The sequence below is a fragment of the Aspergillus affinis genome (genome assembly GCF_023601865.1).
Source record: "Aspergillus affinis strain CMG 70 chromosome Unknown NODE_172_length_57971_cov_91_669137, whole genome shotgun sequence".
NCBI lineage: Eukaryota > Fungi > Ascomycota > Eurotiomycetes > Eurotiales > Aspergillaceae > Aspergillus > Aspergillus affinis.
This window is the reverse complement of record NW_026515953.1, coordinates 1-14749: the sequence shown is the minus strand read 5'-3', so window position 1 is coordinate 14749 and position 14749 is coordinate 1. Positions and strand designations below refer to the sequence as shown.

General features: G+C 45.6%; 4 protein-coding genes across 4 annotated transcripts; 3 read left to right on the top strand and 1 right to left on the bottom strand.

Moving 5' to 3' along the window:
• Positions 1 to 1671: 1671 nt before the first annotated feature.
• On the top strand, positions 1672 to 2515 carry KD926_003155 (alpha/beta hydrolase; the record flags this gene model as incomplete). The annotated part of the gene is made up of 2 exons (XM_053094611.1): positions 1672 to 2100; positions 2162 to 2515. The coding sequence occupies 2 exons, from the start codon at positions 1672 to 1674 to the stop codon at positions 2513 to 2515; spliced, it is 783 nt and encodes a 260-aa protein (XP_052950625.1).
• A 570-nt stretch (positions 2516 to 3085) lies between these two features.
• On the bottom strand, positions 3086 to 4285 carry KD926_003154 (uncharacterized protein; the record flags this gene model as incomplete). The annotated part of the gene is made up of 5 exons (XM_053094610.1): positions 3086 to 3245; positions 3304 to 3408; positions 3467 to 3587; positions 3642 to 4051; positions 4104 to 4285. 5 exons carry the CDS (start codon positions 4283 to 4285, stop codon positions 3086 to 3088), a joined length of 978 nt encoding a protein of 325 aa, XP_052950624.1.
• A 2084-nt stretch (positions 4286 to 6369) lies between these two features.
• KD926_003153 (uncharacterized protein) lies at positions 6370 to 8463 on the top strand (the record flags this gene model as incomplete). The annotated part of the gene is made up of 6 exons (XM_053094609.1): positions 6370 to 6500; positions 6549 to 6759; positions 6816 to 7124; positions 7177 to 7606; positions 7718 to 8326; positions 8399 to 8463. 6 exons carry the CDS (start codon positions 6370 to 6372, stop codon positions 8461 to 8463), a joined length of 1755 nt encoding a protein of 584 aa, XP_052950623.1.
• A 2108-nt stretch (positions 8464 to 10571) lies between these two features.
• On the top strand, positions 10572 to 12388 carry KD926_003152 (putative RNA-directed DNA polymerase from transposon X-element; the record flags this gene model as incomplete). The annotated part of the gene is made up of 5 exons (XM_053094608.1): positions 10572 to 10576; positions 10668 to 11310; positions 11390 to 11537; positions 11819 to 11957; positions 12049 to 12388. The coding sequence occupies 5 exons, from the start codon at positions 10572 to 10574 to the stop codon at positions 12386 to 12388; spliced, it is 1275 nt and encodes a 424-aa protein (XP_052950622.1).
• Between the last annotated feature and the right edge of the window lie 2361 nt (positions 12389 to 14749).

Below are 14749 nucleotides of genomic sequence, written 5' to 3'. Positions count from 1 at the left end.
ACACCGAAACCCTCCCTGTGGAGACGAAAGCATAGAGTGTGGCCACAGTGAAAAAGATCTTTTATAATGTGTACAGAGTGCTCCGAGTAATATAACATTGAGTGACTGAACCGACGGGTGGGCCAATGCTTTCCTTCAGGCTTCCCGGCCCCTCTGATTTTGTAACTGAAAGCGGGGCAGAAGAACTGGAAAGGGAAAACCAACAGGAGATCAATAATGTAAAACTATAGTATAACTGGTGTTTCCCCTTATGTGACCTCGGCTGGGGCCCTCGCTGGTTGGCCCTCCAAAAATGCAGTAACGTGAATTCTTCGGATGCTCCTCAATGGTGAGTTCTTTCTCCTTACTTGTTTTGTTCAGCCCCTGGCGTGCACGGAATTATTGCCTGCTTTGGATCGCTAGTGAATGCACGTTTCATTTTGCCTTCCGTGCAGTAGATCCACGGACCTATGAATATCCCCGCAACATTGACGGCCTTACGATGGACATGTCACAGAGAGTCAGAGACAGGGTGGTGTATTTAAGCGCTGCCCCGGGGGCCAAAAGGTTGGTATTCCAACGTCCCTTCCAAGGTTTCAGCCCGCATCAACGGCAAAGATCCCCACTATCGGACCCGACTTCAGTATGCGGAGTAGTATATGTCTACGTACAGTGAGATGTCTGTCGATACCTGTCGATCAGCGACCAATCAAAAGTTAGAATACAACGTCGATCACTTATGCGAGCTTTTTTTTTTTTTTTTTCCAGCCCCCAAAAGAACAAGAAACATCTGTCACTAGCGTTCGGCAAAGGGAAGGAAGCTCCGCTGTTATCTTCTGTAGTGAGTGGCTAATATTCCGAGGAGCAACACCTGGGCAGGACTCCAAGTTTGCACTTCAAATATTCGCTTTGCCTTCTTCCACTCCTGTCTTTTGATCAATACCATATACTGTTCCAAGGTTCCAAGGTTCCAAGGTTCCTTTCCTATTGACTTATCCCAACAATTACAAAACATCTTAATCTCTATCTTTTATCCCGTTCAATTAAATGCCCACCTTCAATCTGCAGACTAAATAATTTCGCCCCCATATTCTTTCATGCAATGGTCGTAACATTTGTTTAAATCCTTGTTCACTCCTCCACAACTGAAGTGCGAGATGAGGAGAGGGGCTGTTCCGAGTGCCGACCCACTGAGATATGTATAGTGTATGCAACTACTACTTAGCCCCCACCTGCAGGTACATATTCTAGTACACGAATTACCACTTACCTGTATGTATGGAGTACCACCTAGGTATGTGAAGTAGATGTTTTAATATCCTGGTAGGGCACAGCAACCCCATTGGACGGGCGTGGTCCCTTTAGGCTTGCAGGTAGCCGTTGGAACCTGGAATGCAGTTGATTATGATTGCGTAATATATTAATCTGACATGCGGCTGATTTCGAAGGACTGATTAGTTATAAGACCCAGCCTCGATTATAAATCTGCAGTTGTAACTAGATTGAAATTAGCAAGATTAGTTAATCAAATTATAACAAATACTTAGTTAGTTACCACCAAATCCGCCACTCCGCCTTCTTTAGCTTACTCCTGGTACCTAGCGATCCGGACTTCTCAGCTTTTTTCTTCTCAGTAATAATCTTCAACATAACAAAGTTGCAACCTGTTTTGAAATCAGACTCCCCTCCACCATGTCTTCGGCGAACCTCCCGGTGATCGTTATCGTTCCAGGTGCCTTCGGCACACCTCAAGGCTTCGATAAAGTGCTACCGTATCTGACCAAAGCCGGATACGCAACACACCCAGGATCATACCCTAGTTGCAATCCCTCTGATCCGGCCAACGTGTCCTCTACTCAGGATATCGCTTTCTTGCGCGACAACGTATTACTCCCTCTTTTGAACGAACAGGGTAAAGATATTGTCATCATCGCACACTCATACGGGGGTGTTGTTGCAGGTGGCGCAGCAAAAGAACTTGCGAAGGAGACCAGAAGAGCCCAAGGTCAAACTACTGGCGTAATCGGCCTTATTTACGTGGCGGGCAACATTACACTTGATGGAGAATCTCTCTTCAATGCTGTAGGCGGCGCTTACCCTCCTTTTATCAAAGTCGACAAGGTACCGTCTACCCAGAACAACCGCGATCATAACCATAGGATATTAATAATTTTGTTCCCAGCCATCTCAGGGGCTTGCTGTCATCGAGCCGGCGATGGAAATTCTGTACAATGACTGCGACCGTGCCCTTGAGTCAGAATTGGATAAGCTAATGCAGCCACACGCACTCCGAGCTTTTGAAACACCCGCGACTGCCCCAGCCTGGGCGGAGAGTGCGTTTGATGGTAGGAGGGCGTATGTGCGTACACTGGACGACTGTTGTAACCCTTCATCATTGCAGGATATGTGGCTGGAGAAATCCAAGGTCGAATGGGAAGTTGTGGACTTTAAGACCGGACACATGCCATTCGTGAGCCAGCCTCAGGCTCTGGGGGAGCAGATTACCAAGTTCATTGATGGCTTTATTGCAAAGTAAATAGTGACGTATCCAGTGTCCATAGCATGGTGCAGAACTTGGAATACACACCAGTCAAGTTGACTTGCGCTATAGATTTTCAATCAATCAATCAATCAATCAATTGAAGCCTATCTATTGAAACGCTAAGCTATGCAGGCGCTTCACCGAATGAAGCAGAGTCTCGAGTTCGTATGCCGTACAAACCCAATGCAGTAGACAAATAAAAAATTAACACAACTAAAGCAGCTCGTCAAATGCCTGCTGTGTGCCTACCGCGCCTCCAGGCGTAGTCCTGGGTATGCCCACGCAGTCACTCGATAGAGTTGAGGTGTTACATCATTATCCCCCGGCTGGCGAAGTGCAGCGAACACTATAAATTATTACCAACTGACACCTTTCTAAGATAAGACGGACTGGTCAACTTGAAGAGCCTTTCAATAGTGACTACCTCAAGATTAAATTTCAAACCTTTCTACAAACTATTGCGGGCTGACCATATCTTTAGAATGAAACAAGGGATAGGGGGTCACAGCATGTGTAAGTATTCCTAATTACAGATAGAGATATTTCTCGCTTTTACACCACCGACTAGTCTGTTGTATCAGTCTTCTTTGTCACCCATACCAATTTTGGGACCATGATCGAAGCACCATTCAAAGTCTCCACCATCGCACTGCGCTCCAATTTCCTGGATGCCTCCGGAGTTTTCAGTGCATTTTCTGCAAACTCTTTCCATGTGCTCACATATCTATATGCAAGTTAGGTACTACCGTAGCCACGTAGTGTTGGTCTCTATTATAACTCACAAATCACTCCAAAATCGGGCCATTCCGAGTCCGTACTCGTAGGTATACAGCGTTGAGTCAGTATATCCGTTTTCATCCATGGTTCGCGTGAGCTCATATTTCCAGCTGTGAAAGAGATTAGCTCGCACCAGATCTTCCAACAATTTTCTTTCAATACACTTACGTGTCATGACCTTTAAGCTGGGAGAAGAGTGCATCAAGGTTAGACGCCGAAATCCCAGGTACGGTCTTGATGGAACATCCAATGGTGTCAACCTCGTCCCACTGAAGGTAGCCGCCAGGTCCTTGACGCAGTGGATTGTCAGCCTAGCCATATAATTGGAATAGATAGTGCATACTCAGTAGCTTTCTCAGGTTTACTAGAATAGGCCTCGGGTCGTTATTCTTGACAACGACAGTGATCAGACGAACGTGTACAATGTCGAAGTAGCCCACGAACTCATCCGGCACGTTTTCAAAGATATTCCAGACATGCATGTGTATATTGGCGGGTAGCCATGGTTTAGGGCCTACTTGGTCCAGGCTGATATCGAAGCCGTGAAGATCAACGGACGGTGGTTTTCCACGAGCAAAGTCCTGAAGCCAAATACTAAAAGAGTCAGAGAAGAGTACTTCCAAAGTAAGCGAATCACTGTACCCGTTTCCAGTAGCAACATCAGCGACTCTCAAGTCAGAAGCCCGAGTATCAATATCGGGATGAACCAAAAACCCGAGTAGCTCTTTCCAGAGATAATGCTGCGCTGTAAGTCTAGTTATGATATTAGTGAAATATCCATTAACGCTATATTTGGTGAACTAACCGAGAGTTCGCATTGCAATCGCGCATCAGTGCATAAGGATCTTTAGCTCCTACAGTTGTCCCATTCCAGCTGTTCGCTGTTGGTAGCTGTGGTACACTGTTATCTTTTGGAGTCTTGTCATTCAGTGAGTGTCCATTTTCGCGGATTGAAGTGGGGCTGCTGATAATCTCAGTTGCGCTCATTATGCCAATATTACCAGTGTACAGAGAACAATTGATGTCAGGTGGCTGTATAATTGGAGTGATAGCTTTTGAAGGGACTCAGTTGATTCAGAAGTAAGTTTTTATAGGGAAACTGGAATACTATATAGCCTCAAACGCTCACCTAAGCACATACTCCGTACAAGCATGTGAACAATACAGTGCTCGGTACTTACTATAGCCGTTTGTGGAGCTTTCCGACTAGTATACTTGGCGGGGCACTTACGGAGTACGCGTCTTAGCAAAGGAACAATATACACCATATTTGGGGGTCGCAGTTGGCGCGGTGTCAGAATTTAATGCGGCGGTGTCAAAGTTGGTTCGGTATCAGGAAAGCTCGTACGGTATCAGAAAATCTGATTCGGTGTCGGAATTCTAAGCCAATCCGAGATCAGGCCATTTAATAACTCTTATTCAATAACTAACTATCAGAGAGAGCCTCTTGGCATTCTAATACCAAAGAGGCTCAAGAAACTGAAAATCCCGACACCGCCGCACTAAATCCTGACACCGCGCCAACTGTATACCCTACCTATATTTGGCCCCCCACTCCTCTTTGTTATGGAACGGTATCAATGGCCCCCACTGTTGGCTATTTAGTATTGATAGAAAATCTCTTTTTCCGGGATCTACACGGGTAGTTTGATCCTGCGCGTTAGTTTAAGAGAGCAGGATAAATTCTAACTAATCAGTAATCAGGAATTCTAACTACTGAGTAACTAATCATTAATCAGGCTCCTTCCGACTTACCGAGGGCTAAAATGTTACAAGCGCCCTCTTGGGGATAACGTTCCATAACAAAGAGGGGGAGGCAAATACTATATTTTTCCTTAGCAAAGAAGTGTGGGCCAGCTACTTTGGTTTGTCTGCCTTGCAGGTCTCGTAATATTATGACAGCGACATGGCTGTATTGCCTACTCAATCGGGAGTGAAATGCTTTTGAATTCTCTATGAAAAGGGGTTGAGCGCTATTGCCAAGCCGCCATACAGGGAGGGCGGACTGAGGCGGCAGTATCGCCAACATATTACCTGTATACGATCCATATCAACTAGGCCTCTAAGCAGGGCGAACCCCCTCCCCTCCTTTCAGAGTACATAATGTAATTCTTCCTGGATGTCCAGTTCTGCGGCTCCGGGTGGACAATGTGAAGGCTATGTGGCTGCTTCTGCATCATCCCTGTACTTGTGAGTTGGAATGAATAGTATCGCCCGAAGCGTCTGGCTGTATTTCGCACTAGAGCTCCTACTATCCGACTCCAACTCTGGTAACCGATCCAATTGGAAGAGGGGTGGGCAAGATACAACAGTCAATAATGTTGTGCAATAGAAATTTCAAACACTAGATGCCAAGCGGTGTGTATATACTACTGTGCTGTACTTGTTATGGAAAGTGATCGCCAAAAAGTCACACATAGTTGAAAATATGTACGAATACTTTTCCATAGAATTGGCATCCATCTAGCGATTCCATTTCTCGGGGCCTGGTGCTATATCGACCTATGTACAGTATGAGCCGGGTTAGAGACAGGCTATACATCTAGCAGGCGAGGAGCTTGGTGATCAATGTGATACTTTAGATTATTATTTGGGTTGTTTTTTTCTGGCATTCAATAAAGAAATGCCGTTGTACTCCAAAGTGGAGAAAAGAGGTAAAATAGGCTTCAGGGATATCCGAACGGCTCTCTCTCTCTCTGATCAACGGCATATTTCAAAACAGAAGGACAGAAAGCAAGCGGGGCTTGATTTTGTCTCTAAAGCATAAAAATTAACAAAAACAAAAAAACGTACAACAGCATGTATATGTCGGTGGTCACCCACCCCAGCGCCCACGGACTTGCCGATTTGACGCCGCTGGTCGGGCGGCTTCAGGTGAAGCCTTCAGTCCCCTGAATATTCTGCACCCAAGCCACCAAAAGTAGCATTCTGAAATTGGTGCAACAAGCAGGATAGAGGGGCAGGTACTGCTGTTTCTTTATAAAGGATGACATTTACACTGTCTTACTTTTCCTCCTTTATCCTTCCCCCTTTATCCTTCCTCCTCTCATGCTCCAGCCTACTCGTTCAACATGCGACAAGATCCAACAGCAAGGTTTACGTGTGTAGTCAACCTCGATGATCACGACGACAAAGAAATAAAGCGAGCTATTCTTCCACGAACACAAGAGGAATATGACCGAGCTCTTGGGATATTTGATCGGTAAGTAAATACCTCTGGTCTGCAGAAAATTCTTACTGATGTTTCTAGATTTCTACAGTTACACCCAGCTGCCCGGTCTCCACCTGACACTCAAACTTACAAAGCCTTTCTTGAATTTGTGGCCAAAAATACAGATGGGCGAATCAAGGATAAACCGACACCTGACACCATTGAAAATTTTCGACGGCACTTTGAGGCAGGCCTGTCCCGGAACAGGAACTTTCATGTCCCCCAAAGTATGTCAACAACAATGAAGGAGGTTTGTCTGCTTAAACCTTGCTCAAGTTCTCTACAGAATGCTAAAGAGATCTCTAGTATATTATATCAGACCTGGCAAATAAACTTGGTCTTCCAAATGTCGAGATGCCTAAAGACGGATTCTCTCCGAATGATTTGACCGTCCTTCAAACTCAGCTCTGGTGTAGGGACTTCAAGGAATACCGAGGATGCTATCCTGATCGGAGTAGAGTACAGCTAACGGCATCAATGTTACTGTATTGTTTCTCGTCTGCCCGAACTGGTGAAGTCCATGAGTCAACAGCTCGCCGAGCCGTTGCTCGTGAGAAACAAAACGATAATAAGGATTCAACTCTTCGTGCTACTGTTATGGCAGCATGCTATAAGGTTCGTGATTAAAAAGTACAATTTTGAAAACTGCAATACTAATAAGGTATAGCATTTTGTACTCACTGTAGAGCTAGTTGACCAAATTCCGATGCTGGTTTTAACATATTCTCGGGAATACATCAAAGGTTACAAGCGAATGAAAAAATGGCAACTTCCAATAAATGCCTTCTATGAGGTGTATAGGGAAGAGGTACCCCTGTTCTTTAACTTCATTCTGTTTATGTTGCCACTGTTCTCCGGTGACCGGGCCTTTCTCCAGTATAATTCTTGTTCTGAGATACTTGATACTGTTGACTCTATCAAGCTCACTGACCTAGCCACACAAGATAATCATATTATCTTGGTCATTCGTTTCAGGAATGAGATACTCGACATTCCAATCTTCAGGCCATTCAATGAACTTGATTGTGGACGTTCTACTGGAAAAGCGAGAGGTGCTGATGCCTTTGGGAAAGAGTTCGCAGATCTTGGACATCGAAGTGGATATAATTGCAATGTTACTGCCCGTGCGTGTCGCCGATGGAATCTTATGGAAACAGGCAAGCAAGTTTCAGTTCAGCCATTTATATCTAATTATTAATATCCTCCAGATAAAAAGTACTCTCAGACAGCCCGAATGAAACAGGCCGGACACGTCGAACCGCGCACCTTTGGCAGGTCATATGCTCACCCTGTGTGCGAAGTAGATGGACCTGCAACCTACTTGAATATTGCCTCTCGCCATGAACATATCCAAAATCGACGGAGTATGGGGCTGTACCGAAACCCCAACCTATGGCAATCTCTAGCTGCGAAAGCGGAGTTTGAATTCCAGGAGAGAGAAGATATTATAGCCCTTGATAAAAAATTAATCTCCCTTAAAAAGCAGCTTGAAGACGCAAATGACCCCGAAGCTGTCAAAGAGATGCGTTTACAGTGCCGTCGTATCCAGAGTCAAAAAGACAAATTATATCTAGAGGAACTGAAACGACAACGTCATCTCCAGCAGAATACTCAATCAGGGAATATTTATGAACAAACCTCTTTCCTCTATTATCGACGTGCTATGCCGGAGCGTGACCTTCTCGCTAGGATACTGCCCACTAGGTCATCCATACGAAGCCCAACTGGACGAGAGGCTATACTGGCGCTGGAAGTAATTTGCAGAAAACATCACCAAGTTGCCTATCGCGCAGGTCTGCAGCCAGTCGATGGAAGTTGTGTGTGCGGCAAATCGTTAGATATGTAAGTTTACTCTTATTTATATAATATTATCTTAACTAACTTAATAGGTTCCGTCCGCATCGTCAATGGCTCCATCTCTATCGTTGTATGTCAGAACAATTACGCCAAATAGGCAGTAATTGCTTTGCAGAGTTTTGCTTCGAGTGTGGCTTGTGGTCTAATAATCGGAAAGACTGGCACGAGCATTGCGCGGCTCATCTCTGCACGCCAGATAATTTGCTTCGATGTGACCCGATAATATTCCGGAATTGCCCAGTTAAGCCTGGTTACTGCCCATTTTGCTTAGGCGATGGCAGCCTATGGCCTACAAAACGGATGGAACAGTATTTGGATATGAGCAAATGGCACAGTCATGTTCAATCTCATTTGAGCAATGAGGCTCTACTTGACAACTTTCATTGTCGTCATCCAGCATGTCAGCAAGAATGTGGGTCACTGGCAGAGCTATCTTACCATCTTGAAGATATTCACTGCTTCAAGCCTCCACGTGGAAAGAAACGCTCGATAGAATAGACTTTTTGCGAGCCTAGAAGCTAAGGCTGCAGGGACATCATTTGACCATATAATTGACAGAGCTTAGTTGGTTTTTAATCATAATATGTGGAAAGCTTTTATCTTCGAGGATTCTTTTCACTTGAGCTGTCAACCTGACATAAGGTACGCATCGTTCTCCACAAATACGCTCCTACGGTGTACACGGGTCTTGAGCCTTTCGGAACGGTTATAAAAGATGTCTACTAGAGGTACAAGAAAAATAATAAAAAACGCTCAGAAATTATCAATTTTTACATTATTAAACAAACTCACTAACTCACATAGAATAAATAGAGTGAGAAAGGCTGCCCGAGAGCAGGATGATAAACTGACTAATGCGTACTCGAGGTCGTTGACTTGGAATTCTGGCCTTTTCACATTTTAGTAGTTGAGCGAGTAACCGTCCTACACGACCTACTAGGGGATCTGTAGAAGTGTACCTACCTCTCTCAGATCCGTGACAAGCAGGTTGAAAGGTTGCCAACCAGGTAGTTATTCGGTGCCAGCGGTAGGAAACTACACCGTACAGTACCTACACTGGTAACTACCTTCCCATTTAAAAAAAAAAACTTCGACGCGAACCAAATTTTTAAAATTACTCAACCACCACGACGGCTACGGCCTCTAGAATCAGCCAGTTTACTATCAACCCCAGCCGCTATCGATTGAGCCTAACTTTATAGGGGATATCGATATGGTTGGGGCGAAACCCTCGTGGCCGGCCCTTTTAGGGATTCCTGAGGCGGTAAACGCGCATAATCAGACTTTTCTCAACTGCGTTTTGAACCTCAATAAAGATGCGCAACAATACCTTTCATTCAACAAATCAAATGGGAAATAGCTTCCCAAACCGGTAGTCAGCTTTATACAGCAGGTAGCTGACGCCTGCGATTTCTGCAACACGAAATTATAGATATTCTGACTGCCAACTGCTGTATCGGCCCCGAGCTGGCCAACATCCAGCACACCCTTCAAACCGTCTAGAAACAAACCTATCAAACTCAATCGAGTGTTCAGAAGCAGAACTACCAGTCCTGGGCCTCTGTGGTACGCAACGCGCCTCCCCCGGCCCAAAGGACCTCTTCTCACGGCCTGCCTACCAATATGCTCTCCTAACAACTTGCTCCTACTCAAATTTCAGCAATTTTCGCAACGTCGTTTCCGGGATCTACAGAGCAAGAATTCAATTTATCCTTTTTGCCTGTTCAGTTGGAGCTAGAAAAATAAATAAAAAATGAGAGTCACCAACCTTCGCGAAATCAGATCCACGTCTTTGAGCGATTATGTACAATTCTCGAGGGATATTCAGGCCCAACAGCAAGTTCTCGTCGATCGGTTAAACAGCAAGCCTCTGCAAATAATAACATTCACATAATGTTTACTAGTATGATATCAGATTTATTCGTTCTTTGTGCATTGACAATATGTACTACAAAATTGTCTTTACTCCGGCCTCAGTGGATTGATAGGCTACATAATTGGTGGGAGGATGTTTCTGTGCCTTCTACGCTGAGCGAAATGGCGCACTGTTTGTGTGATGATTATAGCTTGCCATACAATTCACGTTCTGGATCCATCTATCACCATCCGAGTCCCGAGTTGCAACGGCTGATTGGTAATTGAAGAAACACTCCCTATAATATATATGTGACTGCAGCTGACAATATCTAGACACAATTCTATCTGATGACGTACGTACACGGGACTTTGTGGTTAAAAGAGATGACTTAGTTGTGTTTTTGGAATACTGCGACCAACAAACTTTATCTGGCTCCCATGAAGTGTCCCAGGAGGTCCTCACTCTACTTCCAATCCTTCGGGGTATTTCGTCTCCTCTAGTACCGCCCCAGCCACCCCGTCGGAGCTCAGCAAGGACCGCGAGGTCATTGTTAAACTACGAAATGCTGGTGTAGTGCGCACCTACCGGCGTCTTACGACTTTGGATATCAAGCAGAGAGCGGAAACAGCAAAACAGAAAATATGCGTCCAGACAGGGACTCTCTCCCTAGCTAAGGCGCGTTTTGTGGCTGCTAGACAGCTTAGGTCTGGCTACCTGAGCCTCTCACTCCGCTACGCCGCTGAGGCCGAAGCTGCCAGGACCCACGATCAATGGGCCAATCACCTGAGCGCGGGGGCCATGCTGCGGCATCCCTCTTGGGGTATCGTTGTACATGGGATCGTACTTAAGTCAATTGGAGATCTTACCACCGAAACAGAACAACAACGGGTAGCTAGCGAGCTACTCGGAGAAAACAGAGACTGCTGGGTAAGCAAGGAAGCTCCACAGATTTCCCGAATCACGCGTATCGCGTGGCTCACTTATTCGTCTAACCATAAGAACCAGAAATCGTCTGCCCTGATCGTAGAATTCCTAGATCCCCGTTACGCCAACGAGGCAATCGCACGAGGCACCATTTGGGACAGCGTTATCCATAAAACAGTGTTATATGAGCGGACTGCTCGTATCCGACGGTACTTTAACTGCCAACAACATGGTCACATAGGAATTGTCTGTTCGAATAAAACAACTTGCGGGCTCTGTGGGGGAAGCCACGAGACCCGGAACTGCTCCCACAAGTCTACCAACAGCCCGGAGCGCCGCTGTGCAGGGTGTAGAGAAGCACACGCTGCCTGGCACAAAGGGTGTTCGGGGTATGCAGGAGAGATGGACCGGGTTTAAGCTATAGCAGTGTACCGGCAAGTCTGGTACCGGGTCCCTCCTTATCTGCAGGACTTTCAGTTCTCCGTACGTGGCGGTACGGAAACCCCCAGCTCGTCTAACAACGAGAGGCGCAGCCAGCCGCACACGAGCCTCTTAGAGAGGCGCACAAGGTCCGTTAGTAGGCCTGTAAGCGTCCGTAACCGCTCAACAGTCTGATTTCAACCGGGGTCCACGCTGCCGTACGCCGGCTCGCAGGAGATGATTCCCACAGCTAGTGAACTCTCCGAAGATAGGATAGGTTTTGCTGCGGACGGAGTGGGTACGCCTCCGCAGCCTAACCGGGAGAAAGCCGGTCAGCAGAGCGAGCCGGAGATGCCTGCCCCAGTGACCCCGATGGGCCCTGGAGGAGCGTAATCTCCTGCCTAGGAGCTATCTAGGGGGCCGCAGAGGCATCTCAGTTGACCACTTGATCCAGTTGCTCCTTGACCAGATCTTTCAAAGCTGGGGCAAGGGCCAGAAGATTAGTATGTTACTCCTAGACGTGGCTGGCGCCTTCGACAACGTCTCGCATATACGGCTCCTCCATAATCTACATATGATAGGGCTCGGCTTCTTCGCCGGCTGGCTCAAATCTTTCCTATCGAACCGTTCTACAAGGCTGCAGCTCCCCGGATATCTAAGCAACCTTATTTTAATCCCTACCAGGATCCTCCAGGGGTCCCCTATATCGCCGATCGCACACCTCGATTATCATTCAGATGCGCACTATGAGGATAGGATTAAGGCTCTTCCTCTACAAGATCAAAATCAAACAGGTCGATTCCGACCGGTGCGCCTGTGACCTAGGGTCTCAGACCCCTAGGCACGTCCTTCTAGAGTGCTCGCTGCACACGGCCGGCCGGAGGATAATGATGGATTACAATCAGATAGAGGGACTGCGTGGGCGTATACAAGATTACGACGCAGTTTTAGTATACCCGCAGGCGATCCGTTACGTTACCGAATTTATGCAACAAACAGGCCTCCTCTAACAATTCCGATTCGCTCGACTGGACGAGGAAGACGACGAGGAGGCTCCAGAAACTACCAACCTGCTAGAAGGACTCGAACTAGGCGAGGAAGACGATGGTTATATGGAACTTTAGGGGGCGGCCTGGGTCAGGCCGCTACCAGTGACGCATACCACTCACGAACCACCTATACAGAACGAGGCGGAAGGAGAGACAGCGTCAGGAGACGTAATGGGCTGCGGCAGGCGAATGGCAGCCGGTTTAGTTGCGTTGCTTTATGATTTATCTACTGCGTTTGTGGGTTTATATGGCGTAAGGGCTCGAGATTCTGCTTCATTCGGCGAAGCGCCTACATAGCCTGTCGTTTCAATAGATAGGCTTCATCAGGTTAACAGAATTTTGATTGATTGATTGATTGATTAACACCTTCCCATTTTTTGTATCATTCTCTTTTTCTTACTTCTCTGTACATCCCTAGTTCTTTGGTTTACAATTATCAGCTTGAACTTCTTTATCCTCATCTTTATCGACTCTTCTTGCGTTACTTGTAAGGCCTCATTGTCGTCATCCGGAGTGAGCATTCGCGGCACGTCTGCAGGATTTTCAGTTACCCAATGTGAAGTCCTCTCTACCAATGACATATCAATCTCCCCCACGGGAATAACTTGGGTTATTCCGACTATTGGGTAGAAGCAAATAAGAGAAGCGAAAACGAGACGTACAGCAAATTAACAGCGTCAGGCAAAAATTTACTAGGGGTAGTGGTACTATTTTGATTTTTCTGCATTACGATAATTTCAAATCAGGACTACGGAGTAGGGTGTCGGGTTGCAGTTGCTATTTTCTTTTTCGCCCGCTCTTAATCTACTGTATGATCGTGCTGATCCAGAGCTAGAAAACGACATATACCGTACACAGTATATTCCAATGCTGGACTGTTTTTAGGCATACATACTATCTTTGAAGAATTTGAAATCATATTTCTATTGGGTTATTACTTAACATGTTTCTGTATCAAGGAAGTCCTGATTTTCTGACAACTGCTGCAGTTGATCAATGATGTGAATCGCAGAGCGTGTTTGTGTTGCAGCTCTAGAAAGTGATAAATGGAAGACCTTTAATTTCCTGCTATAAGAGCAAAGAAGCTTCCTCAGCTGTTTATTTTCACTTTGGAGACAAGACTTTTCTTCTTGCAGTTTGTCTAAGTCTTCTTTGAGTTTTTCATATGATTTTGTTTCCTGTGGTGTTTCCTTCTTAGGATCTATCTCGTTTAATGCCCAGATATGACCGCCTTGCAGGGCTTCACAAATCTGAATATAATTATTTGTAGAAAGATCGCTAAGATTTTTCTTAAATAGATGGCTGTAATCTTCGTCATGCTGCCATCGATAGGGATCACTTGGAATAGGGTGTAGTCGTACTTCGGAAGCTGGGATAGCTATTGAGAGGTTGTTTTCTGAATTATTAGTAAGGTAAACATATAACTACAAAACACTTACTTAGAAATTCGGATAATCTTTGGCGGCAAATGACTCTCTCTGAAGCTCGCTTTCTATTTGCCGCAGTAGACATTGTAGACATTCCTGGCATTCTCTTGAGTTAGGTGATAAGTACTAACATATATAGTTAATTTACTAAAAATAAACTATGATTATTTGCAGACTAACAGAAGTAGAGGAGTTCAAAAGCGCAAAGGTACAAAAGAAGAAATACAATAATGTGAATTCTGCCTAAAAGAAAGCTTCCCTTTACACTAGTGATTGATAGCTAAAAAGCATCTAGTAATTTAGTATAAGTACGATATCCCTTACTGAGTGCTACCAGCTTATCACTCAGTGGTCAGAGACACACTTTCATAGAGGAAAGGGAAAGCCATAAAAACGCTAGATTGAATAGCTCCGCTCGGCCGTAAGCTAAAGGGACATTGGCGACATGAACGTCTGCGCTAGTGCGCTCGAGCAGTCCAATCTTGCTGACTGAAACCTGATACAGTTGAGTTTAAAACTGGCGCCCGGGTCTATTACTCTTTCTTCTTTTTTGCGCTGCGTGCCAAGAGTGGGCTGATCCTGACACTCAAGGAAAGGCTCTTAATAAGAGCCGCTGCCCGGTGAATGGTACTGTCGGTTGACTTGGTCATTGCCCTAAGCAGATATCCTATCGATTCAACTGAATGTAGGTATATGCTCGGTGGG